Consider the following 27,731-nt stretch of genomic DNA (forward strand, 5'->3'; position numbering starts at 1 on the left):
AAATCCTGAGCACACTCATTAGTGAAGGCATACAGAATAATCTTTAGTCTCCCAAAGCACACCTCTCCAGCAAATCAAGCTGGAGTTTGATCTGTTGAAACAGTCTTTGGCAAGACAAGGAGTTTTCATCATCTTCTGGGACAAAATAAGGAAGGTGCCACCGGACTCACTTAACCACTACAACAGAGGAAAACATCACCAGCCAGAACCTATCCTAAAGACTGAGTTGTGAGAAGCCCCGACCTGTCACACCATATTTAAAAAAGTAGTGTGGAGGACCATTAAGTTCCAATCGTTAGAGGAAGACAAGGCAACCTTCTGTGGCAGAGCTCACGCTTGGTTGGTCTTGCACACCAACAGTACGTTAGCACCCCAAAAATATCTAAGCTTAGGTTTTTCCATTCTTATAAAAGAGAAGTTTCTGAGACATCATCTGGGTCTGATGCCCTACTCCCAGCACCTCTCCAAATGGCAGAGAGTCAATACCACGAAGGTCTGTAGACTATGCACATACCTGGAAGACATGCCACACTTACTGTGCACCAGTGGGGGTCTGCTAGAGGGAAGAAAACATTTGCTAAAAACCTCTTTCAACCAAAGGGGAATCTGATCTCGGAGGCAGGCAGTGATGGTCTGCTTCACCCCTGGAGACCCTCAGCTGATCTGCCAATTTGAAAAATTTGTTGCGCTGGCCTTGTGAATTGCACATAGCACTTTGGGCTAAATTGTTGTCATCTTTGCTATTAAGGAATGCATAAGTCACTTTCGGCCCTTGTATGTTCTTTGCACTGGTCCCTTGGCCTTTTGACTCCTAGCTTTTGTATTTGGGCTCCTAGGGATGGGCCTTGGTCCATAACGATGCAGAAGTCAGCACTATGAGGCGCAGAACTGCACCCTGGGTTTGCCTTTCATTGTACGGCCCTGTGAAATGAATGAGCTCTTAGGCTAAATTGCTGAAGGCTCCGCTATTAAGAAATGCACAAGATATTCTTGGCTGTTGCACTGGCACTAGCACCTTGGCTTCTGGCTCTTACCTGGGTCCCCAGGGAGGGACCCTAGCCTGCAACTATGCGCAAGGCAGTTCCTCAAGGCACCCTTATTAAGAAATAGGGTTTTTGGCCTCAAAAAGCAGCTTGAGTCCAGGCGGGGGGACAGGTTCTACCAAATGCTGCCGGGTTATATATGTTCACCCCTTAAGCTTCTCTATGAAATATGATTTTATTTTTTTGTAAGCTGGCATTACATTCTATAATTAGTTTTTATGGCTTTGTGTGTTCTGCAATGGTTTAAAGTAACTATGCAATAAAATGTTATTGCTTACTTACTCACAGCCAACCTCTGTTCATCTCAGGAGCCTGAGCTCAAAACATTCTCAACAACATCTTATTCTTTTTATGCAAACCAGACAAAAATAATCAACACTGCTGGCCTTGCTACCTTGTCAACTTCACAAAACTAGTCTGTGGACCTCAGTGCAGATCTAGGAAAACACCACTGCTACAATATTTTGATCCATTGTTGCATATCAAGCGAAGGATTGAATATTCACATGTCTACTTCCATACCAGCAGGAGGAATCAGCAGAGGAATCGCCTGGACCTTCATTAATGATCTCCTTAGAACTACTGTCAACCCCACAACATTCCACCACTTTTTATTGTGCACTTCGGAAGAGTAAACATCTATTATTTAAAAAAATCATAAAACGTGGCCCCTAATAGTAAACCCAAAAGCTACTTATTCTTTGTACTATTTAATGCCAGATTGGTAGATAAAAACAGAATCCATATTTGGGGCCATCTACCTGACCTCGACCTAGACTTCTTCCTCATCACTGAATCCTGGCTGGTACACCATTCCGACAAAGCAATACACAAGGCTATTCCTTGCAAGTACCTAAGCTTCTTCAAAACTGCCCAAATAAAATGTGTGACAGTGGGTTAGCAGTAATTCACAAAAGCACCTTATGAACCTCCAGTGTATACATACAGACTGGAGTGTTCAGTTTTTGGCATCCTTCCTTCTCATCTGTTGAACACCCCTAAATAACCCAGCTTTCGCTGATGGTCTTCTGGACTCAATTGAACATTAATCACCCAACATTTCTATTTTAGGAGAAGATGGCAACAACTGGTTGAAGACACTAGCAGTATATCAGGCTTCTTGCTTACCCGCTAAGCTTGAAGCATTTGATGTCCATAAACTACTCACAGGATCCACTCACTCAACGGGCCACATTCTTGATGCTATCTTCACCTCAAAGGGACTAACTTCTGTCATAGGAAATATCCCCCTTATTTATAAAGATCAGCACATCCTGAACTTCCTCATGCAACACTGACAATAATTGGACCTAGTACAAGTATGTCTGCTAGACCCTAAGAGAAACCTGAGCCAAACTCCCTTCAAGCACATATCACTGCTACTCTTTACCATGCAATGTTTATGAAGAAATTTCACTATGGAAGATAAAAGCTCTCATCGAGGTGACCACTAACTTATCACCAAGTTGTCGACTCCATCACCAGAGATGTGAGGATCAAAAAAATGTAAACCTAGGTCAAACGAGGGCCAGGAGCTTCAAAAAACAATAAATGCAAATATGCATAAAGAATGACAAAAAATGGCTGCAAGGAAAGTGCAGAGTTTGCAGAATATTATGAATATCTCCATGAAAGTCAAGAGATCTCAATTCACTGTTTCTGTTTCAGACGTTGCATGCCGTACTATAAAGCTCTTCAAAATTCACTCTGAATTTTATAACAAAACCTGTACCTCAACCAGCATAGAATGAATTTGGGAGCTCTGCAACTTGTTGATAGATCACTGCATTGAAAAGTCAGATAATCTAGAAGCCCAGTTTTTCCCTAAACAAAGGTAGTAACATCCTCAGCGCATACTTTGCCAAGTCATGCTACCTCTACAAAAGGTATTGGCTATTAGCAAACTAAGAAGGTGGATGTTCTTTACTCACAGCCAAGTGGAAACCTTTGCTACCTCTTCTAAAACCAAGCCATGCTATAACTCTGACTTAGTAGGGTGCATCACCATGGCACACCGGACCAAGATAAGGTCACTTAAAAGATCCATAAACAGCACCTAAAGATCTCTGCAACTACATCCCCAGGATATTCTTCTGTGAACCGCCTTACGTCAACATGAAATGACATTAAAGAAGCTGAAGTGGGCTGCCAACAAGATATGTGAGTATGACGTCTGGGCAAATTGCTTGCCGACATTAAGCACAATGAAGGGACTTGCTTCTGGAAAACTATAAACAATTGCATGGAGGTATAACGTTGCAGATAGCAGGAGAGGACTGGGCTACATTCTTGAGGGAACACTTCAACCAAGGTGGTATTGCCCCAAATATAGATTGGGAAAGTGGCATGAAAGTAACAAACACTCTCTGCAGTTTCTCTTCAAGAAAAGTGAATTCCCCAATGCACTTAATTTGGTCAACAAATGGGTCTGGGCATTCACCAGGCACACCAGAGTGAAATTAGTCAGATGACAAATTGGCAAATGCAGGAAGGAAGGGGCACGGGATGCAAACGGTATTCCGCCGGCAATTTTCAAACAGAATGCATACTTCTGGGAGGTGCCTTAGAGACACTTTTTCAGAAATTAGGCTCACATGCATATTCCTGGATTCCTGGAGAGGATCGTTAATATTACCAATATATAAAAGTGGGAATAAATCACTACCAAAAAACCTATTGCCTAATTGCCCTAATTGACAATGAGACAAAAATGTGTGGGGATTCTACTTGAAGAACACTTGGCCTGGGCAACGAAAAAATCAACAATCCTACTTAATCAAACTGTTTTTTGACAAAACCTCTGGGCGATTACCAACATCATGGCCAGTGCACTACTTGTAGACAGGGTGAAAGCTTTAAAACAATCACTACACTTTTGTTTCATCAACTGCAGGGCAACTTTCAACCAAGTGGACTGGGCCAGACTCTGGAGCAAGTTGGCAAGTTGGAGATCACAGAATCTCTCCTGAACATGCTAATCACTCTCCATACAGATACATGGGTGCAGGTTAAGCTGGGTGAAGGGACACACCTCTCAAGGTGAATACCAACAACCAAAAGGTGAAAGCAGGGGCTTGTCCTGGCTGCCACACTTTTCAACTTATTCCTGGCTGATCTGACCTTGGCACTTGACAACAGTAATTACAATTACCAGAAGCTGGGGGTCTGCTGCTGTTGAGCCTCCTGTATGCAGATTAAATCGTCTTATGGGCCACAACCCACTGGGCCTGCAACACCTTCTCCACACAGTGCAGAAATATTCAGATGAAAATTGTATAAGTGTCAACTTTAACAAGACACACACTATGTCCATAGATCACACCGGAAAAAGTTGCCGACATGGTGCTGGGGCACATTGCTATTGTGTCAACAACAGAATGAAATATCTAGGGGTATTATTTAACAATGAAGGCAATTTCACATGCCAAACGGAGGCAATAATAACAAAAGGACTGTCAGTGTCACTGAAGAACCTTAAAGCAAAGCTGAACGGGTCAACTCTGTCTCCTCTTCTTCAGGTACTGCAAGACAAACTTCTACCAACATTAACATATGGCAGCGAACTCCAAAGTGGCAGGGATGCAAAAATCCTGAGCACACTCATTAGTGAAGGCATACAGAATAATCTTTAGTCTCCCAAAGCACACCTCTCCAGCAAATCAAGCTGGAGTTTGATCTGTTGAAACAGTCTTTGGCAAGACAAGGAGTTTTCATCATCTTCTGGGACAAAATAAGGAAGGTGCCACCGGACTCACTTAACCACTACAACAGAGGAAAACATCACCAGCCAGAACCTATCCTAAAGACTGAGTTGTGAGAAGCCCCGACCTGTCACACCATATTTAAAAAAGTAGTGTGGAGGACCATTAAGTTCCAATCGTTAGAGGAAGACAAGGCAACCTTCTGTGGCAGAGCTCACGCTTGGTTGGTCTTGCACACCAACACTACGTTAGCACCCCAAAAATATCTAAGCTTAGGTTTTTCCATTCTTATAAAAGAGAAGTTTCTGAGACATCATCTGGGTCTGATGCCCTACTCCCAGCACCTCTCCAAATGGCAGAGAGTCAATACCACGAAGGTCTGTAGACTATGCACATACCTGGAAGACATGCCACACTTACTGTGCACCAGTGGGGGTCTGCTAGAGGGAAGAAAACATTTGCTAAAAACCTCTTTCAACCAAAGGGGAATCTGATCTCGGAGGCAGGCAGTGATGGTCTGCTTCACCCCTGGAGACCCTCAGCTGATCTGCCAATTTGAAAAATTTGTTGCGCTGGCCTTGTGAATTGCACATAGCACTTTGGGCTAAATTGTTGTCATCTTTGCTATTAAGGAATGCATAAGTCACTTTCGGCCCTTGTATGTTCTTTGCACTGGTCCCTTGGCCTTTTGACTCCTAGCTTTTGTATTTGGGCTCCTAGGGATGGGCCTTGGTCCATAACGATGCACAAGTCAGCACTATGAGGCGCAGAACTGCACCCTGGGTTTGCCTTTCATTGTACGGCCCTGTGAAATGAATGAGCTCTTAGGCTAAATTGCTGAAGGCTCCGCTATTAAGAAATGCACAAGATATTCTTGGCTGTTGCACTGGCACTAGCACCTTGGCTTCTGGCTCTTACCTGGGTCCCCAGGGAGGGACCCTAGCCTGCAACTATGCGCAAGGCAGTTCCTCAAGGCACCCTTATTAAGAAATAGGGTTTTTGGCCTCAAAAAGCAGCTTGAGTCCAGGCGGGGGGACAGGTTCTACCAAATGCTGCCAGGTTATATATGTTCACCCCTTAAGCTTCTCTATGAAATATGATTTTATTTTTTTGTAAGCTGGCATTACATTCTATAATTAGTTTTTATGGCTTTGTGTGTTCTGCAATGGTTTAAAGTAACTATGCAATAAAATGTTATTGCTTACTTACTCATAGCCAACCTCTGTTCATCTCAGGAGCCTGAGCTCAAAACATTCTCAACAACATCTTATTCTTTTTATGCAAACCAGACAAAAATAATCAACACTGCTGGCCTTGCTACCTTGTCAACTTCACAAAACTAGTCTGTGGACCTCAGTGCAGATCTAGGAAAACACCACTGCTACAATATTTTGATCCATTGTTGCATATCAAGCGAAGGATTGAATATTCACATGTCTACTTCCATACCAGCAGGAGGAATCAGCAGAGGAATCGCCTGGACCTTCATTAATGATCTCCTTAGAACTACTGTCAACCCCACAACATTCCACCACTTTTTATTGTGCACTTCGGAAGAGTAAACATCTATTATTTAAAAAAATCATAAAACGTGGCCCCTAATAGTAAACCCAAAAGCTACTTATTCTTTGTACTATTTAATGCCAGATTGGTAGATAAAAACAGAATCCATATTTGGGGCCATCTACCTGACCTCGACCTAGACTTCTTCCTCATCACTGAAGCCTGGCTGGTACACCATTCCGACAAAGCAATACACAAGGCTATTCCTTGCAAGTACCTAAGCTTCTTCAAAACTGCCCAAATAAAATGTGTGACAGTGGGTTAGCAGTAATTCACAAAAGCACCTTACGAACCTCCAGTGTATACATACAGACTGGAGTGTTCAGTTTTTGGCATCCTTCCTTCTCATCTGTTGAACACCCCTAAATAACCCAGCTTTCGCTGATGGTCTTCTGGACTCAATTGAACATTAATCACCCAACATTTCTATTTTAGGAGAAGATGGCAACAACTGGTTGAAGACACTAGCAGTATATCAGGCTTCTTGCTTACCCGCTAAGCTTGAAGCATTTGATGTCCATAAACTACTCACAAGATCCACTCACTCAACGGGCCACATTCTTGATGCTATCTTCACCTCAAAGGGACTAACTTCTGTCATAGGAAATATCCCCCTTATTTATAAAGATCAGCACATCCTGAACTTCCTCATGCAACACTGACAATAATTGGACCTAGTACAAGTATGTCTGCTAGACCCTAAGAGAAACCTGAGCCAAACTCCCTTCAAGCACATATCACTGCTACTCTTTACCATGCAATGTTTATGAAGAAATTTCACTATGGAAGATAAAAGCTCTCATCGAGGTGACCCCTAACTTATCACCAAGTTGTCGACTCCATCACCAGAGATGTGAGGATCAAAAAAATGTAAACCTAGGTCAAACGAGGGCCAGGAGCTTCAAAAAACAATAAATGCAAATATGCATAAAGAATGACAAAAAATGGCTGCAAGGAAAGTGCAGAGTTTGCAGAATATTATGAATATCTCCATGAAAGTCAAGAGATCTCAATTCACTGTTTCTGTTTCAGACGTTGCATGCCGTACTATAAAGCTCTTCAAAATTCACTCTGAATTTTATAACAAAACCTGTACCTCAACCAGCATAGATTGAATTTGGGAGCTCTGCAACTTGTTGATAGATCACTGCATTGAAAAGTCAGATAATCTAGAAGCCCAGTTTTTCCCTAAACAAAGGTAGTAACATCCTCAGCGCATACTTTGCCAAGTCATGCTACCTCTACAAAAGGTATTGGCTATTAGCAAACTAAGAAGGTGGATGCTATTTACTCACAGCCAAGTGGAAACCTTTGCTACATCTTCTAAAACCAAGCCATGCTATAACTCTGACTTAGTAGGGTGCATCACCATGGCACACCGGACCAAGATAAGGTCACTTAAAAGATCCATAAACAGCACCTAAAGATCTCTGCAACTACATCCCCAGGATATTCTTCTGTGAACCGCCTTACGTCAGCATGAAATGACATTAAAGAAGCTGAAGTGGGCTGCCAACAAGATATGTGAGTATGACGTCTGGGCAAATTGCTTGCCGACATTAAGCACAATGAAGGGACTTGCTTCTGGAAAACTATAAACAATTGCATGGAGGTATAACGTTGCAGATAGCAGGAGAGGACTGGGCTACATTCTTGAGGGAACACTTCAACCAAGGTGGTATTGCCCCAAATATAGATTGGGAAAGTGGCATGAAAGTAACAAACACTCTCTGCAGTTTCTCTTCAAGAAAAGTGAATTCCCCAATGCACTTAATTTGGTCAACAAATGGGTCTGGGCATTCACCAGGCACACCATAGTGAAATTAGTCAGATGACAAATTGGCAAATGCAGGAAGGAAGGGGCACGGGATGCAAACGGTATTCCGCCGGCAATTTTCAAACAGAATGCATACTTCTGGGAGGTGCCTTAGAGACACTTTTTCAGAAATTAGGCTCACATGCATATTCCTGGATTCCTGGAGAGGATCGTTAATATTACCAATATATAAAAGTGGGAATAAATCACTACCAAAAAACCTATTGCCTAATTGCCCTAATTGACAATGAGACAAAAATGTGTGGGGATTCTACTTGAAGAACACTTGGCCTGGGCAACGAAAAAATCAACAATCCTACTTAATCAAACTGTTTTTTGACAAAACCTCTGGGCGATTACCAACATCATGGCCAGTGCACTACTTGTAGACAGGGTGAAAGCTTTAAAACAATCACTACACTTTTGTTTCATCAACTGCAGGGCAACTTTCAACCAAGTGGACTGGGCCAGACTCTGGAGCAAGTTGGCAAGTTGGAGATCACAGAATCTCTCCTGAACATGCTAATCACTCTCCATACAGATACATGGGTGCAGGTTAAGCTGGGTGAAGGGACACACCTCTCAAGGTGAATACCAACAACCAAAAGGTGAAAGCAGGGGCTTGTCCTGGCTGCCACACTTTTCAACTTATTCCTGGCTGATCTGACCTTGGCACTTGACAACAGTAAATACAATTACCAGAAGCTGGGGGTCTGCTGCTGTTGAGCCTCCTGTATGCAGATTAAATCGTCTTATGGGCCACAACCCACTGGGCCTGCAACACCTTCTCCACACAGTGCAGAAATATTCAGATGAAAATTGTATAAGTGTCAACTTTAACAAGACACACACTATGTCCATAGATCACACCGGAAAAAGTTGCCGACATGGTGCTGGGGCACATTGCTATTGTGTCAACGACAGAATGCAAATATCTAGGGGTATTATTTAACAATGAAGGCAATTTCACATGCCAAACGGAGGCAATAATAACAAAAGGACTGTCAGTGTCACTGAAGAACCTTAAAGCAAAGCTGAACGGGTCAACTCTGTCTCCTCTTCTTCAGGTACTGCAAGACAAACTTTTACCAACATTAACATATGGCAGCGAACTCCAAAGTGGCAGGGATGCAAAAATCCTGAGCACACTCATTAGTGAAGGCATACAGAATAATCTTTAGTCTCCCAAAGCACACCTCTCCAGCAAATCAAGCTAGAGTTTGATCTGTTGAAACAGTCTTTGGCAAGACAAGGAGTTTTCATCATCTTCTGGGACAAAATAAGGAAGGTGCCACCGGACTCACTTAACCACTACAACAGAGGAAAACATCACCAGCCAGAACCCATCCGAAAGACTGAGTTGTGAGAAGCCCCGACCTGTCACACCATATTTAAAAAAGTAGTGTGGAGGACCATTAAGTTCCAATCGTTAGAGGAAGACAAGGCAACCTTCTGTGGCAGAGCTCACGCTTGGTTGGTCTTGCACACCAACACTACGTTAGCACCCCAAAAATATCTAAGCTTAGGTTTTTCCATTCTTATAAAAGAGAAGTTTCTGAGACATCATCTGGGTCTGATGCCCTGCTCCCAGCACCTCTCCAAATGGCAGAGAGTCAATACCACGAAGGTCTGTAGACTATGCACATACCTGGAAGACATGCCACACTTACTGTGCACCAGTGGGGGTCTGCTGAAGGAAGAAAACATTTGCTAAAAACCTCTTTCAACCAAAGGGGAATCTGATCTCGGAGGCAGGCAGTGATGGTCTGCTTCACCCCTGGAGACCCTCAGCTGATCTGCCGATTTGAAAAATTTGTTGCGCTGGCCTTGTGAATTGCACATAGCACTTTGGGCTAAATTGTTGTCATCTTTGCTATTAAGGAATGCATAAGTCACTTTCGGCCCTTGTATGTTCTTTGCACTGGTCCCTTGGCCTTTTGACTCCTAGCTTTTGTATTTGGGCTCCTAGGGATGGGCCTTGGTCCATAACGATGCACAAGTCAGCACTATGAGGCGCAGAACTGCACCCTGGGTTTTCCTTTCATTGTACGGCCCTGTGAAATGAATGAGCTCTTAGGCTAAATTGCTGAAGGCTCCGCTATTAAGAAATGCACAAGATATTCTTGGCTTTTGCACTGGCACTAGCACCTTGGCTTCTGGCTCTTACCTGGGTCCCCAGGGAGGGACCCTAGCCTGCAACTATGCGCAAGGCAGTTCCTCAAGGCACCCTTATTAAGAAATAGGGTTTTTGGCCTCAAAAAGCAGCTTGAGTCCAGGCGGGGGACAGGTTCTACCAAATGCTGCCGGGTTATATATGTTCACCCCTTAAGCTTCTCTAGGAAATATGATTTTATTTTTTTGTAAGCTGGCATTACATTCTATAATTAGTTTTTATGGCTTTGTGTGTTCTGCAATGGTTTAAAGTAACTATGCAATAAAATGTTATTGCTTACTTACTCACAGCCAACCTCTGTTCATCTCAGGAGCCTGAGCTCAAAACATTCTCAACAACATCTTATTCTTTTTATGCAAACCAGACAAAAATAATCAACACTGCTGGCCTTGCTACCTTGTCAACTTCACAAAACTAGTCTGTGGACCTCAGTGCAGATCTAGGAAAACACCACTGCTACAATATTTTGATCCATTGTTGCATATCAAGCAAAGGATTGAATATTCACATGTCTACTTCCATACCAGCAGGAGGAATCATTAGAGGAATTGCCTGGACCTTCATTAATGATCTCCTTAGAGCTACTGTCAACCCCACAACATTCCACCACTTTTTATTGTGCACTTCGGAAGAGTAAACATCTATTATTTAAAAAAATCATAAAACGTGGCCCCTAATAGTAAACCCAAAAGCTACTTATTCTTTGTACTATTTAATGCCAGATTGGTAGATAAAAACAGAATCCATATTTGGGGCCATCTACCTGACCTCGACCTAGACTTCTTCCTCATCACTGAAGCCTGGCTGGTACACCATTCCGACAAAGCAATACACAAGGCTATTCCTTGCAAGTACCTGAGCTTCTTCAAAACTGCCCAAATAAAATGAGTGACAGTGGGTTAGCAGTAATTCACAAAAGCACCTTACGAACCTCCAGTGTATACATACAGACTGGAGTGTTCAGTTTTTGGCATCCTTCCTTCTCATCTGTTGAACACCCCTAAATAACCCAGCTTTCGCTGATGGTCTTCTGGACTCAATTGAACATTACTATTAATCACCCAACATTTCTATTTTAGGAGAAGATGGCAACAACTGGTTGAAGACACAAGCAGTATATCAGGCTTCTTGCTTACCTGCTAAGCTTGAAGCATTTGATGTCCATAAGCTACTCACAGGATCCACTCACTCAACGGGCCACGTTCTTGATGCTATCTTCACCTCAAAGGGACTAACTTCTGTCATAGGAAATATCCCCCTTATTTATAAAGATCAGCACATCCTGAACTTCCTCATGCAACACTGACAATAATTGGACCTAGTACAAGTATGTCTGCTAGACCCTAAGAGAAACCTGAGCCAAACTCCCTTCAAGCACATATCACTGCTACTCTTTACCTTGCAATGTTTATGAAGAAATTTCACTATGGAAGATAAAAGCTCTCATCGAGGTGACCCCTAACTTATCACCAAGTTGTCGACTCCATCACCAGAGATGTGAGGATCAAAAAATGTAAACCTAGGTCAAACGAGGGCCAGGAGCTTCGAAAAACAATAAATGCAAATATGCATAAAAAATGACAAAAAATGGCTGCAAGGAAAGTGCACAGTTTGCAGAATATTATGAATATCTCCATGAAAGTCAAGAGATCTCAATTCACTGTTTCTGTTTCAGACGTTGCATGCCGTACTATAAAGCTCTTCAAAATTCACTCTGAATTTTATAACAAAACCTGTACCTCAACTAGCATAGAATGAATTTGGGAGCTCTGCAACTTGTTGATAGATCACTGCATTGAAAAGTCAGATAATCTAGAAGCCCAGTTTTTCCCTAAACAAAGGTAGTAACATCCTCAGCGCATACTTTGCCAAGTCATGCTACCTCTACAAAACAACCCACAATGTGCTCTTTCAAGTTGAATATCATAAGAGACCTGTGAGCTAATCCAAACTATATATGTAGAAGGACTGCCAACAAAGCGTTGTCTTCCAACGATATATGAAATAATTCTCCAAGAAGCCTTTCCTGACATACCTGCCAGAATGATCATCAGTTTCTCCCTAACAACTTCATAGGTTCCTCTCAACCTAAAAACCTCTTCCATGAAACCCATGCTAAACAAACAGACACTTCATCAATCCAACTCAGCAACTTACAGACCGATATCCATTCTAAACCATTCCAAAGCAAACTCATTGAAAAGACAACATTATTCCAGATCGCCACCTTCATGGATCATTAAAAACTAATTTCATAGAGATAAATAAGATTCAGACTATGAAGGAGCACTATATCAGTACTAATCGTACTCTGGGATGACCTCAAGAACACCATACATTCCAATAGAGTAGCAGCATTAATTCTACTTCCCTTATTTTCAGCACTAGACATCGAAGACCACCATCAACTTATAAAAAGACTAAATAATATCAGAATCCAGCAAAATTATTGATTTGAATATAATGATACCTCACTGACACAGCCGGAATGGTCATTTTTAGAAACTGGGTCTCTAGTTGGCAGAGGTATGCACCATGTCCAAGGAGGGACCACAATCCTAGACAGGGTAAGTAACACCACAACCTAAATTATCCTGTGCTCACCTTCCGGTGCTTGGCACAGAGAGGGCAGGCTCAACTTAGAAGGCAATGTGTAAAGTATTTGTGCAATAACTCATACTGTAAAACAGTGAAAACACCACACAAAATATTCCACACCAGTCTAATAAAATAGATAATATTTATCTGAATAAAATAGGACCAAATTGGTAAAAAACAACATTCACAAGAGAAGATATGAATTTTTAAAGATAAAATGTAGTATATCACTTAGAAACAGAGTAGCTCCAACTGGGGCTACCACAACATCATGATGGAGTCGCTTCCAACAGTCCGACTCATTTGCGGGGAATGCTGGCTGGTTACGGAGTCGCATGGACCCCCAAATACAGAACCTTGGGACTGATGAGGAATCAAAGATGTTGCATGGAGATGGGGAGGTGAGGCGTCACTGGAGCTGGTGCTGCATTGGTTCCTTATTGCTACTGGGGAGGTGAGACATTGGTTCCTTACTGCTAGGCAGGGGAGGTGAGGTGTTGGTTCCTTATGGTTGCAGAGGAGTTGAAGCAGCTTTGTTTTCTGAGTGTCAGTTCCTTACAGCACAGCACGGTTGATGGATCCAGAAGACATGAGGCGATGCCTTCACGGGTTTGCAGGTAGTGCGGCGGAGTCAGGTGCCATGGACATATGCGACATGGTGCTCTGGATTCCCGCAGTAGCGGGACTTTGGAGGTGCTGGCCTGTGGCAGAGGTTGCAATTTGTGAGGAACGCGGCTCCAGTGCAAGCAGCGTGTCATGAGAGTGCGGTGCCAGTCCTGACGTCGTTCTGGGCGTCTCATGCCCTACGGTAACTATAACTCGTGCCCCCGCCATGCACATTTTTTTCTTCAATCACTTCACTGCCAATGTTTCATTGATATTTTTATTGACGTTATTAAAGTTGTCATCAGTGCTGTAATATCTGGGGTGATTAGCAGTGCATGGCAAGGGCGCAAGCTAGAGTTACTTGAAATACCCATAACAGCTGAATTTGTATGGTTTTGTATGAGTAAATTCAGAAACTAACTATAAGATCCCTGTAACCTTTGTTTTTTTAAATTGAATTTCTATGATTGTTTTAATTCTGTTTCCTAACTATAACGTCCCTGTAACCTTTGTTTTTTTCAGTGAATTTCTATGGTTTTGTTAACGTAAAGTAATTTTAATAACTATACGTTAATCCAACCACCGCCGTGCACGGCCTTTGGCCATGCACGGCGGGGGTTGGTGTTAGGGCCTGGTCTGTGTAATCGTTTCTGCATATGCAAATGAAACTGCATGTGGATGTGTGAAACATTATGCACCTTTAGAGCTAATGCTCTCCTTATACAAGTCACTTAAAGCCTCAACTTGTCCTCTCAGTTTTTCCCAAACCTGTCAGGTCCCTAAATGGGTTCAGGTTTTTGAAATGAGAAAGGATGAATCTGAGTGTGAAGATAAATCCAGCAGAAACTCAACCGGATTTAGGCAACAAGTGGCTAAACATGTGCCAATGCTTCTCCTTCAGCCAAGTCTTCGTCCAAACCCTATTTTGTGAGCTCCAGATGCTTGGAATGCAGTGGAGAGTAATGTAAGAGGTCTTGAAAACAGATAACTAAATCAAAATGGGCTATGAATGCTTTTCACATATTAAATGATGTATGCACGGATTGTTAGCACTCAGAATCTACTGAGCCATACTATATTCACTTTCACCAGAGTATGAAAACCCACCTATTCCTTTATTTTAGTTTTCTGACAAAAGTGTTTGAATGTTCGTAACCTTATGTTCCACCTGAACTCTTGATTCATACCCTGTCATAGTCACATTGATTCTCGCCCTCTACCACTCTTGTGCCTTGCCTCGTCCTCCATTTTTCTCTCCTCCCATCAGCAATCATCTTCCACACTTCTTAACTCTCTGAAGCGCCCAGCTCCTCACATAAGACACTATACGCACCACCCAATACTTGAAATGAAATAAACAAATAATCACTATGTTCAGAAATGCTTTAATACAGCAACATGTGCCAAACTCTCCGGATTTGGGTATGGGCTTATACTAGTAGAAGGCAGCACCTTTAACGTATATTTTATTTCTAATATTTTGGGTACAGCTGAGATTGGCGATTTTGATCCTGATGAACATCCCGAGAACTACATCAGCGACTTCAAGATTTTTCCAAAACAGTCACAAAAGCTGGAAAAGAAAATAGCAGAAATACATAAAAACGAAGTAAGGTAAATAAATATGGGACTTGTGTTAGGGCAACAGCACGAGTGCTATCCCTAAGGGGAGGAAGTTCCAACATGTGATTTGTCGGAGCGAAGAGGGACAATGCTAAATGATTAATCACATGTTTCCTGTGTGATTTATGCAATGTCAGTATAGTGTTTTAATTTTTGAGTCTATTATCGTGATTATAGGGGGAGGCTCGGAAATGTCTAATTGGGATAATACGAATGCCCGAAGACCATCTTGGCAACCCTGCGGATTATTCATTGTCAGATTTATAACAGTTTATTAGATATAATCATGACACCAATAAGATGGCAGGCTACTGCAGGTAGGGATTTCAAAAGCAACATCATATTACACATCATATCATATTGCACAGGTATCTGATCCTAGGACATACATCCTTCCAGGAATTGTCTAACGAATATAGAAGATGGAGCTTGATTTCGAGTGTGGACACCTGCCAAAAAGTGGGGCCAAAAAGTTGTGGATGGCTCGTCCGGTGTCCTTAGAGTGCCATTAACATCGATCTTTGCTTAATAAGCTCGACGGGATATCTGCTACTGTTTGGCAGAAGCAATTTAAACAGCAAACTAAGGGACATATCTATGAGCATCTAGTGCCCCCGGAGTGTCACTTTTTGTTATGCTCCGGGGTGGTTCTAAGAACTGCACCGTATTCCCAAGGTGGCGGTAAGCCACTTTTTGTGGCTTAATGCCACATTGTAAAAATGGTTTCCACACGCAGCCCTTCACGTGGAAGAGGGGTGCATTGGGCATGCTACAGCATCACTCATTGCATTTTGACGCTGCTCAGATTTACGATTTTTTGTAAACCTAAGGCGGCACCAAATTCTAACACTTTTTTTGCTTCTTCTATGCGTGCAGCACCCATAGAAAGAGCAAAATGCCAGACATGATTGTTTCTGTGCAGGAAGGTATGCCTTCCTGCACATAAACGATCATTTCAAAATGACGCTTTGGCACTGCAGCACACACAGAAGTGCCAAATCGCCATCAGTGATTGCTAATGTGCAGGAAGGGACACCTCCCCACACATAAGCAATCAAACTCCTCAACGCAGGCATCATTGCACAACAGTGCAAGGATGCCTGCGTTGGTGCTATGCATACTTAATTTAGTGCCAGCACAGGGGACAACACAGGGGTGCGCTGTATTCAATTAAATAGGGTGAATCCCTATGTTGTGAAAATGACGGAGCGTGGCGCTGACAATTTTGCAGCCGCATTGCGCTCCGTCATTTTCAGTAAAATATGGGCCTAAATTTGTATCCAATCTGCATTATCTAGGTCAAATCCGGAAAAAAGGGCATATTATAGCCTCACAAAGTGGAATTCTGTGTGTGGAAAACGAGATTTGTGCAGGCAAATTGATTTGAGCACATGCATACTACCTCCAATAAATATTGGGTTTGTGTGGTGTACCATGGCAATAACAATTATAGACTCTAGCGCAACCCATCATTCACAGAACGATGCAATGAACTGTGGGCCTGGTGCACCTTTGTTTTCCCTAACACTGCCTTGGTGTAGTGAATGGTTCCAAAAGAAGAGGACACAATGGAGGCACGGTACAGAAATATTCGCTTCCTGCATTGAAGACGTATACTTTACCTGTCCATGTGGTAAAAGAGAAGTCCATTGCAGATTTACATTCTTATCCTTAACTTGGTTGAGAAAAATTAAATCTAACTATGGACAGGGACTGGCCCTTTTAGGTACTTACCTGTCAGTTCTGCCCCCTTGGGTGACATGAGTTGGCATCAGTAAAGCTAGCATCCTCATGCCCATTGGCTCGTGGGACCTAAGGCATAATAAAACAACAAACACACCTGCTGCTTTATTACTCAAAAAGGGGCTGAGCTGTAATGAGAGCGCAGCATTTTTTCTCTCTCACTCCCTGACCTTTGCAGTGGTCACAGATCTCCTTTATGAATCGGGCCCTCTGGCAAAAGAAAAAGGGATATTTTCTCCCTAGCAAATTTGCCACCTAGGTTTTACGAATTCCAGCCAATGTATGTAACTGCTGTTCATATAAAAATGATATAAGGCTGTGTTTAAGGCACCCATGGAAGAGTCTGTGCGCCTCGATGAATATTTGTGCAATGTGCTGTGGATGTTGTAAGCAAAAATGTGAATGGTCCTGTCTGAAAGAGGCTTCAGTTGCTGTCACTGCAAACCTGCCTGAACAACCAGACAGTGCGCTTGAATCTGACGGCTTTGTATTGGACAAGCAAAAGGAGGGAGTTGAGAAATTATGCTTCAGGCGACAGGGAGGTCTCCTAGGGAGAGGTTGAAGCCTGGCTGGGCTAATCTGCACCAGCAGATACGTTCATCGGTTTTCAGGTTGGATCTTTATGTTCCTGTTTTGAGTGGAGCGAGTAATCGACCTGACATCAGACTTCACAACCTGTTCGCCATTTAAATAGACTCTCAAAACGCGATTCTCCTGCTACTGTGTATATATGCCTTAAAAGCACATGGCAAAAAAGTGATTTTATGGAATGTAAAACGTGAAAACCACTGAGATTTCATGACATGGTAAGCTTTGCAAACCATAACTCATGCCTCTGCCCTGTGCGCCTCATGACCTTACATTTGACAGCACTGATGACATCTTAAATGACACCACTCATGAAGTCGGTGATGAGATCACATATGACGTGCCAAAGTTATAAGCGAATTAAAAAAATGCTTTGTTGGTAAAAATTCTATTTAACCAAATCAAGGCCATATAAGAAAAATCAGGATTGATTGCTGGGGAAAAATTATACATTGAACGCTTTCACCAACCACTTTTATCGGTCAGAAATTCAGATTTGATTTTCACTTAATTTGACCCTTAGTTTGCATAATTTTTCAAAACTACTGACCAAATTTTCTTCACCATACAAAAGAATCACTCACTATACCGGGCTGCTTCTTTTCATTCAACTTTGGTAAAAATTCATCCAGCTTTTCGTGCATATAAACACCATTTTGTCCTATAGGAATTAACATGTGGAAAATTTCCTTTGGGGCCCCAACTAGAGCTTTTGCCCCCTTTGATGAATCACCACGAAGTTTCCATTATCGGCTTGATGTGGATTTATCAAACATTCGAAAAGATTTTTAGAAAGTATACCAAAGTTATTAAAAATAAAAAAATGCATTTTTTAGGGAGAGCAAAATGTAACCATTACTATGTAACATACGTGGCAGTACGAGAAAGAGATAGCGAAAGAAATAGATGAATAAAGAGCAATGTTATCAAAGATGTCATTTGAGATTCCATCAGTGATTTTATGAATGATGTAATTTTATAAGTCACAAGTGATGGCATACATGAGGTCATAAACAGTGCATGACTGGGTGTGTATTATGCTTAGATTACTGAACCTGTAATTTCAGTGGCTTTTAGATTTTGTTTAGTAAGTATAATTGCATTTTAAGTTTGTTTTTTTCCACTGGCTTTTTGAGGTTTTCTAAAACAAATATTTAGGTAATATAACTAAAACTGACCACCACCTCACTTTTACTTTTGGTTTTTTTCAATGACTATCTTGTTTTTTTTATCATATTCTGCACGTAAGTTCATTGTACCTCACCTGCGGTTTACGGATAACAGCTGCTGCGCACAGACTTTGGTTGTACATAGCTGGGTCACTTATAGGCATGTCCTTCACTTACGAAAGGAGCCACATTTTTCTCAGATGGAAACAAAAAATGGAAGCATGTTTCTCACCTTCTGGTAAGAGCTTATAACTGTAGTGGGGTGATAGATTAGAACAACACTATAAATGAAAGAGACTGCTGACAGCACTTGTTTACAATTTTGTACATTGGGAAGTTCTGAGGTATCATTATTTAATGTCCTGTTTTACCCTCTATTATGTCACTGATTAGTCATATATCATTGAGGAATCTGATTGTTACCACATTCATGAAAGATACTTTGGACTCCCGATATCCACTTGCTATTCTGGGAAAAAGACTGCACAAATGCAATGTTAACACTATCAGTGTCTGGCACTGCATACTCCATACAGTTGCTATTTTTGAAAGCTCTTGTTATTAAAAAGCAAAACAGTTAACCTAAATATACGGATATGACTTCCATAAAACTAGAAATCATTATGACCAACCTTAAATGATTCAAGTTAACAACATCAAGGTGGAGATGTCTACAATGGAAAGAAATAAGGATCTCACGTTGATGCATGACAAGAAGACTTCTCTAAGGACACAATTGAATAAATCGGATAAGATATTAGACACCTTAAAACCTAAATTACTGGAAGCCCCAGAACTTGGGAGCCAAATGTGGACCCTCCATAAGATAGTAACAGACCTTGAAGATCAAATCAGAAGAGATCATATCGGATTCTTCAGGGCCCCAGAGTCAGAAAAGGGGCAAACATGTGAGACTTGCTTTTGGCATTCATGGCATACCAAAACTGATGGGATTAGACACCTCCCCTAGGATCCAGAGGAGATGACAAAACACAGCTGACTCACCCAAGCCCATTATTGCATGTCTCCTGTGACACCGCCAAGTGAGACGGATACTACAAAGTTAATGAGACATGGAGTTTACGCTTACAATGGCCACTAGGTTACATTTTCAGGTGACCTTTCAAAGGAGAGTAATGTAATTTGAAAGAAATGTATTGCTCTATACCCAAAACCTAGAGAAAAAGAACTCAGGCATGTCCTTTTAGATCCAGCCATAATGCTAGTGCCAAAGCTGCAAAATGAGGGAATTCAGTGACTCAGAGGAGTTGAAAAGGTTATTGGAATTCATGGAGACTCAGCCCTCTTTGTTTAACAATCTCCTTAAACCATAGTATAGTTATTTTCATAGAGGTAGCATCTACAAACCTCTTCGAAGTCATTTAGATTACAGTACTAACATTTTAAATAAAGGCAGCATTTAGTTTACTTATTATTGCACAAACGTACACCAACTATATTGCATCTTACTTCGGGAGGAGGGCCATTTCTCTGAACTTGAACACTGGGAATTAAAGCCAGATGTACAACTGAATTGACACCAATATCTGATCAATTGAAATACTCCCTAATTCCCTTATTGAGTCAAAGTATGTGCCAACCTAAGGAACTCGCTATATAATTGCTTAATATCAACAGACTTTCTAATTATGCTGAGTGAAAATAAAACCTTATTCACTAGCTACCAAAAAGACAAATATCACCCTTTTATAAGAGATTCATATCTCCTAAACCAAATATGCTAAATTACCCAGACAGTGCACAAATCCCCAGAAACTTACTATGAACCGTGGGAAATGTGAAGTTGCCTTTCAGTGCATAAACACTGCCCATGCTACTTAAAACATGGATAGACCTGGCAAGTTGTTATGCATTCGATAAACTTTCCACACAAAGCTCCAGTTTATTTGTAGGGTCTGTATATGCTCCTAATGACACAAACCAAGGTGTCATTTCGACACTACGCAGAATATTTACAGAATTTGGGTGCTCCAAACTTAAAGTAGGCAAAGACTGGGACATCATCTTAGACCAAGCCAAGGAAAAACACAGGCACCGTTGTACATAGAGGTCACAGTGACTGAGGCTTTCTTAGGGATCTGATGGAATGCCACACTTTTTTGGATTCCTGGCATCTCTTATATCCAATGACTAAAGTATATACCTTGCTTTCCAACACACATGGCACAGAGTCAAGAATAGACATTTTCCTGTTTGATGGACATATATATCCTAAAGGGTTTGATTGAAGAATAGAAATCTGTGATGTATCAGATCATGTCCCTGTCTATGTTGTATTGGACTAACAAATAACAGTCCTGAACACAAACATGGCAGATCACCTCAGTGAAACAGACGCTAACAAGGAAAAAAAGTTGCAGGGCCACCTCAAAGAATACATGGACCTCAATGAAATGATGAATATTAGTCCCACAACTAATATTGGTAGAAGGAAAATCATTTTAAGGTGAATTATGATGGGATCCATGTCTGAGGTACACACAAAAAAGAAAGCAATAAAGGAAGGAAACAGCTGTGCTGCAGAAACAATACTGACAACACCAGTCAGGCTGTCAATGAATACAAAACTTCAATTAAATAACATTTTATTCTCCATAGCTGAGAAGTCCCTTTCCTCTATTAAAGGAAAGAACTTAAATCAAACAGAGACTGCAGGTCCATTGCTGGTGCTGCAACGCAAGTAGAGAAAGGTGTAAAACAGCCATACCTACTATTTATACAATTCAGAGGAGAGACTGCTTTCACACCCGGTGGACATTATGAATTAATTTACATCTTTCTATTCAAAACTGTATATGTCTGAGGCACCCACTGACATCACTCAAGAAGAAAACTTCATGACAAACCTATAGTTACCTCAATTACATCAGGACCTCTGGGATGAGTTAGATCAGATTTCTAATAAGTAAGTTGTGTAGCCCATCAAACTTATGTTGACTCTTAAAGTACCAGGAGAGGACAGCTTCCCTACTGAATTGTGTAAATATGAAAATGGTTTACTCACCACACTAATATTGAAAGTGTTCTGGGAGAAGATTGAAGGAGTAACTATCCAACCTGAATTTAACAGAGCTTACATCTCCCTGATACCAAAATCGAAAGGAATAGCCTACATTGTGCTAATTATAGGCCAATATCACTCTATAATTGTGACATGAAATATTGACAAAAAACATGATCTTAAGACTAAACAAGGTTATACCCTTATTAATACGCAAACAACAATTAGAGTTCTTGCCCAACCTTTCTTCATAGAATCACATGTGAACACCAGTATATCTGCTAAGGGGGCGGCAAAACAGGATAAGGACGAGAACCTCGCACTATCACTCAACACTGAGAAAATATTTGATCAAGTCTAAACTCTGAAAATGTTCAGATTGGTCAATACATTCATATTAATGGTCCAACCACTGCACCACAAAGCACCTGTAAGGTTAATCTACAATGGTCTCACATCCATAGATATCGGGAGAGGCACAAGATAAAGTTGTCCTCTTTTGGCACTACTTTTGGTGTTATTACTGGAACCCCTAACAACAAAGGTCAGGTCCTCTACAGTGATAAAGGACATTTACACTGTAATTGGTGAACTTAACTTAATGCTATATCCAGATGATATCTTACATCTGCTCCCTGGATATATCAGTACCAGCGCTAATGGCACTGAATTTTCCACATTTTAGGGGTATAAAATAAACTTGTCCAAAAGCAAGGCCATGCCCATGACCCCAGTCACATCTGCAGCTGTTTTTGCTGATCTGCCATTTAAAGGATCTCCTAAAAACTAAAATGCCTAGGCATTCTGGTCAGGAGAGAAGTACACAATATGGAAAATGATTACATGATGAGTTTAATCGATTCATTGAAAGGAGAATTTATTAAATGGGAAATACTACAACTCTACTTCGAGGTAAGGGTCCAAATGCTAAAGCTGGTGGTGGCGATACCGTTCTGCTATGTTATCTTTTCAGACTGTTACATATCAAGATCCCAAATAATTGACAAACTGGCACAAAGCTACATCTGGGATTCACCTACATCAAAGAATGCAGTGTCAAAACTTTATGCTAATACCAGTTCAGTGCGACTGAGACTGCGCCTGGGACATACTATAAAGCACACCACCTCTCCCAAATGGCATATCATATAAGTCCGAACCTAGAAACATTAGACTGAATTATTTTAGAGAACTATCTCCAAAGTGACAAATAATCACAAAAGTTTCCAAATGAAAAGCGTTATCCTCCTGCTCCTTCCTGGAGAGTTTTGGGGTGATCTGCCAGGTGGGTTCCAAGAAAAAGAGGGTCCCAGAGCAAGTTTCACTCATTCAGTTTTCCACAGGACAAATTAGACATACCAACAGCCAAAACAGCGAAAATAAATTTCACCACATTTGGCAGAAAGACAGATCTTGGTTCAGAAAGCACGCTTTTTTGTGATGTGGTTTAATCTGTTCCAGAGCTTTGGTGAAATTAAGGTCAATAAATAATTGTATATATTGCACAGTATAGGATCTGCAGATCCATATGGTCAAAAGATTTGATCTGTTTGACTGCCACCACACTAGCATCATAAAGATGTGGTAACAACCATCTTAAGACTCAGGGACTCAGTCTCCTGTCCTAAAATAAAGTAAACCAAAACATATAGGGGGGCAGGTTAGAGATACTCTGCTACCCTAGGGCTGGTAGGGGGTCCATTTGGGACTTTTTTTAAATTGGTGCTGTGAATGCGCAAAACATCTGTGAGAATATAGCATTCTCCCCCCTTTTTTAACCTTCCTGAGGTGTGCCCAGCAGGGAGTTGGGTGCTAGCGGGGGAGTTAAGCGCAGGACCAGCAGATAGAAATCTTAAGTTAAAAAAACAGAGAAATACATTAAAAACAAAAAGGTTAAAGTGACGCTATAGTTAGGAATTGTAATAATATGTTACATAATAACAAAAAAACTCAGAAATTCACTGAAATAAAGTTTAAAGGGGCATTGTACTTAGGTTCAAATGTCAGTTAAACATTCGGTTTTAAATAAACAAAACAACTGAAATGTACCAGATATAGTTATTGCATGTAACTATACCATATGCCCTAAAGTAACTGTAACTCATGCCCTCACCATGCGCTGCTAATTACCTACCATATTAAATCATTGAAGACATGTTTTATGACATCATTGATAACGTAATTGCAACATCTGAAATGTCATAATTGATGACAGCACTTGCATGGTGGGGGAATGGGATATAGTTACTTTAGAACACGAGTTGTAGTTACTTGAGATAGCTGCAACTGGTGATTTAAAGCATTTTGGTTTGTTTAATATGTCTTAACTGACATTTTCACCTAACTAAAACATCCCTTTAATCAATGGGGTATTATGGTGGAGTGTAACTGCAGTCTTATTTTCAAGCGTCAGTAGGGGGAGCACCTTGAAAATAAAAGAGGGAGCCTGCAAAAGGAAAGTAGGTGATAAAATGGGCTTGTATGGTGCATGGTGTGATGGAGGGGACAGGAAGAGTAAACAGTTGGTCAGTCATAATCACATTAGCAATGTTCCTGAATCTCTATATAAGAGCGTCCTCCATGATCATCACAAAACAATCTAACCAGCAGAATGACTTACCTAATTTCCTCTGTCTTCGCTGGGGCTGAGTGAGTTGGGGTTGTCAGGAAGGGGGAATAGTAGGAGGGCTCAGGTGCATAGGATCTTTTAAGTCTGAAGCTGGCTTGTGTAACAATATAATAGATGTGGTGCACTTTGAGCATCCAGCTTATAATTTTCTACAGCGGTATGTTATTGCGCTTCCTAAATGAGGGGTGAGGGTTCAGCTATCCTCTGTATGAATTGTAGGTCTCTCATATGTGATAGACCCCACAGTTGAACTCTCTTTTTCTCATTCCAGAGGTCAGAGCACAGCTGTGGCTGAGTTTAACTTACTACTGAAAGCACACTCTTTGGAAACTTATGGTGTGGACCCTCATCCATGCAAGGTAACGTGATGTTTTTCTCTTCTCTTTATGTTTATGGGAGAAAAATTATGGTGTAATTGTTGTTCATTCTCTCGGTTGGCTAGGACTAGCTTGTTCCTGAATGAACCACATTATGGTGACTCCGCCCTTTTACAGTCTACCACTACACAACAAAAAAACAAATAAGCTACAACACCTCTACATCCATGTCCTTAAACCAGCCCTTACTTGTTAGACCTGACAGTTTTAGGGTGGTCTTCCCCCACCTTTTTTCTTACTTCCTCCACTTTTCTGACCTTGGCTTTAGGGCTCCGTGCACATACCCACTGCTAAGCAGTGGTGAAGTGCTTGTGCTCTTCCCCCAAATATAGTAACAGTGGCTTACCCCCAGTTGGCATTTTGTATTTACTCATAAGCCCCTAGTAAAATGTACTCCCTGTGCCCAGGGCCTATATATTAAATGCTACTGGCGAGCTTGCAGCACTGATTGTGCCACCCACTTAAGTAGCCCTTTAGCCATGTCTCAGGCCTACCATTGCCAAACCCATATGTGCAGTTTTATACTTCCATGTTGACCTGGCAAAATAACCATTTTTGTATGCCCAAATCTTTTCTTTTTATACACATATGTCACCCCTGCGGTAGGTTCTGGACAACCCAGAGGGAAGGGTGCAATGTATTTAAAAGGCAGGTCATGTACTTTTAAGTTTTACATGTCCTGGTAGTCAAAACACTCTCAAAGTAAATTTTCACTTCTGCAAGACCTATTTCTCCCATAGGAAAACCTTGCAATTGCCCTATTACATCTTATAGGTATAATTCACAATCTGAAAGAGATCAACTTTTCGAGTTAGGTACCTCTGGAATCACATATCAAAATCACAACTTATGGTGAAGTTGGATTTTAAATTATAATTGTGAAAATGCCATTTTTGTAAAGTTGGCATTTTCTGACTTTAGCCATTTGGTGCCTGCTGGCTGTCTGATCACTTGTCTGGGGTGGGTGACAGCTGAGCTTAGTGTATTCCCCCTAGTCTGCCCACAACATGTGAGTGTAGGTGTGACTTGATGGGCATTGATGAGCTATCGTCGCAGGATGGGAGGGAGGAGCTGACCACAGCCTCACTTACACCTAAATAGGTTGTGTACTGTCCCCATTCAGAGGGCTTCATAACCCCCTGTAGTATGTGTGGAGCCAGGGCAAGAAGGGTAGGACCTCTGTGCACTTCAAAGGCCTGCCTTTGAAGTCTCCCCCACTTCAAAGTCCCAACTGGGTATAAGCACTGGGCCTCTGACACCACCAACTCAGTGCAATTCTGGACCTGTGACTATTGTGCCAGGAAGAATGACTACTGTGCTGCTGAAGGACAGCTGCTTTGCTGGACTCCTGCCTTGCTGAGCTGCACTGCTACCTGCTGTTCTCCTGCCAGGATGAGAAGGACTGGACCTGCATCACTTGAACCACCGCTAAGTGCTAGTTGGCTGGTATCCAGATCCGAAGTCTTAGGAGCATAAATGGCTACCAACCACCCTGCTCCTGCACTTAGACTCTATGAGTCTGCTCTGACAAGTGGTGTCACCCCATTCCTGGGTACTTGGAAGTGAGCCTAAGGGGTCTGCTGCAGAGGAACTGACACATCTATTGTGGGAGCAGAATTGACAGATCGCTGCTGTTGCATGGAGCAGAACTGGTGCATCACCTTGGGAACAGCCACTCCGAAGCTTTTCATGGCACATAGTCCTGACAGCCTCAGTGCCAACGCCGAAAGTCTCCATTGCAGCCTCTGCACTCAGTGGAACCAACGCATCACCTTGACTGCACTACGCATCCTTAACCCTGGGTTTCGCATCACAAGCCTCAGTGCCTGGATCTTCAATGTCGATGCTGCAGGAACCTGCACCCTAATTTAGCTGAAGCTTGGAACCGATGCATCGCCACTGTTGAGTGGAGAATTTCGACACATCACTTCTACTACATGGTTAGGACCAATGCAGCACTCTGCAACCAGGATTAAGGTACTTTTGCTCAATGGGCCTAACTGGGTCCCTGTAACTGACCCATGTTCCATTGCAGTTGACCTAAACTTTAGACCCAATCTGGGGCAACTCGATATCCGCAATTGGTGCTTATTGCTTTTAAGCGCTAGTTTGCAGGTTATTATTTTAAAGTTCATAACTCTTAAGTTCTAGTTATTGGATTTTTTGTGATTTTGGTGTAGTTTTTTTTTATCAAATCATATTCTAAACTGATGTGGATCCATTTTGTGTGGTGGTTTCACTGCTTTATTGTACTTTACACACTGCCTCTAAGCTACGCCTGACTGGTCTGTGGTAGCCTACCAGAGGTTGCGCAAGGGTTCATTTATGGTTTGCCTGACACCCTGACCAGGACTGAGGTTGCTGCTTGACTAAGGTTTGCACCCCAGTCAACCAACCACTCCATTTCTAACATTACTTCTATGAAGAAATATGCCCAATGAGAAGGAACAGGAATCAAAACAGGAAATCACGTTTATAATCCAACTCACGTTTCAATAGCTATTACATATAGAATAACCTTCCCTAGCACTTCCTCTTTTGTTCCCTGTTGGAACAAGGACTTGGAGCAGAGGAGGTCACTGGACTATTACTTGAGTTCATTTTGTGTATAGGTATCTCTCCCTCCTGGGCTTAGGGAGTACCTGTATGCTGTCCATGGTGCACGTAGGCTATAGGGAAGTTAGGCATGGAATCTCTCGAACAAAGAAATGTGTTGTAAGTACAGTCTATCATATACAGCCTTGGTTAGTTGAGACAGGTGAGATTGTTTTATTTTTTTGCGGACAGAGTAGATATAAGCAGAGAAAAAAGAAAATATCACTTTACCAAAAGGAGTTATGTTGGGTTGAGGATTGTTTTCTGCAGCATGGGGCAACTTCTATATTAGTGGCTCTCGGGCCTACGGATTAGCGCATGTGCGAGGAAGCAGTGTTCTGTTTTAATAAGAACCGTCAGGATTAGCACTTGTATGTGTGACAAGAGTGGCCCACTCATGCGTGTACTTTCTATTTTCGATGCATGCTTTACAGGGAGGGGTGAAAGGTCGTTTTGTAATGGATGAGGAAGCAGAGATGAGTGTC

At 41.8% G+C, this 27,731-nt stretch overlaps 1 protein-coding gene across 1 annotated transcript in view; it reads left to right on the forward strand.

Moving 5' to 3' along the window:
• Positions 1 to 27,731, forward strand: part of FRMD3 (FERM domain containing 3) — a 530,236-nt gene that overhangs the window by 429,907 nt on the left and 72,598 nt on the right. Inside the window, exons 6-7 of the mRNA XM_069229965.1 lie at positions 14,991 to 15,114; positions 24,546 to 24,633. Of these exons, the coding sequence (XP_069086066.1) occupies positions 14,991 to 15,114; positions 24,546 to 24,633 (212 nt within the window). The remainder of the gene's footprint in view (positions 1 to 14,990; positions 15,115 to 24,545; positions 24,634 to 27,731) is intronic.

This window comes from Pleurodeles waltl, chromosome 1_1, assembly GCF_031143425.1.
Source record: "Pleurodeles waltl isolate 20211129_DDA chromosome 1_1, aPleWal1.hap1.20221129, whole genome shotgun sequence".
NCBI classification, from domain to species: Eukaryota; Metazoa; Chordata; class Amphibia; order Caudata; family Salamandridae; genus Pleurodeles; species Pleurodeles waltl.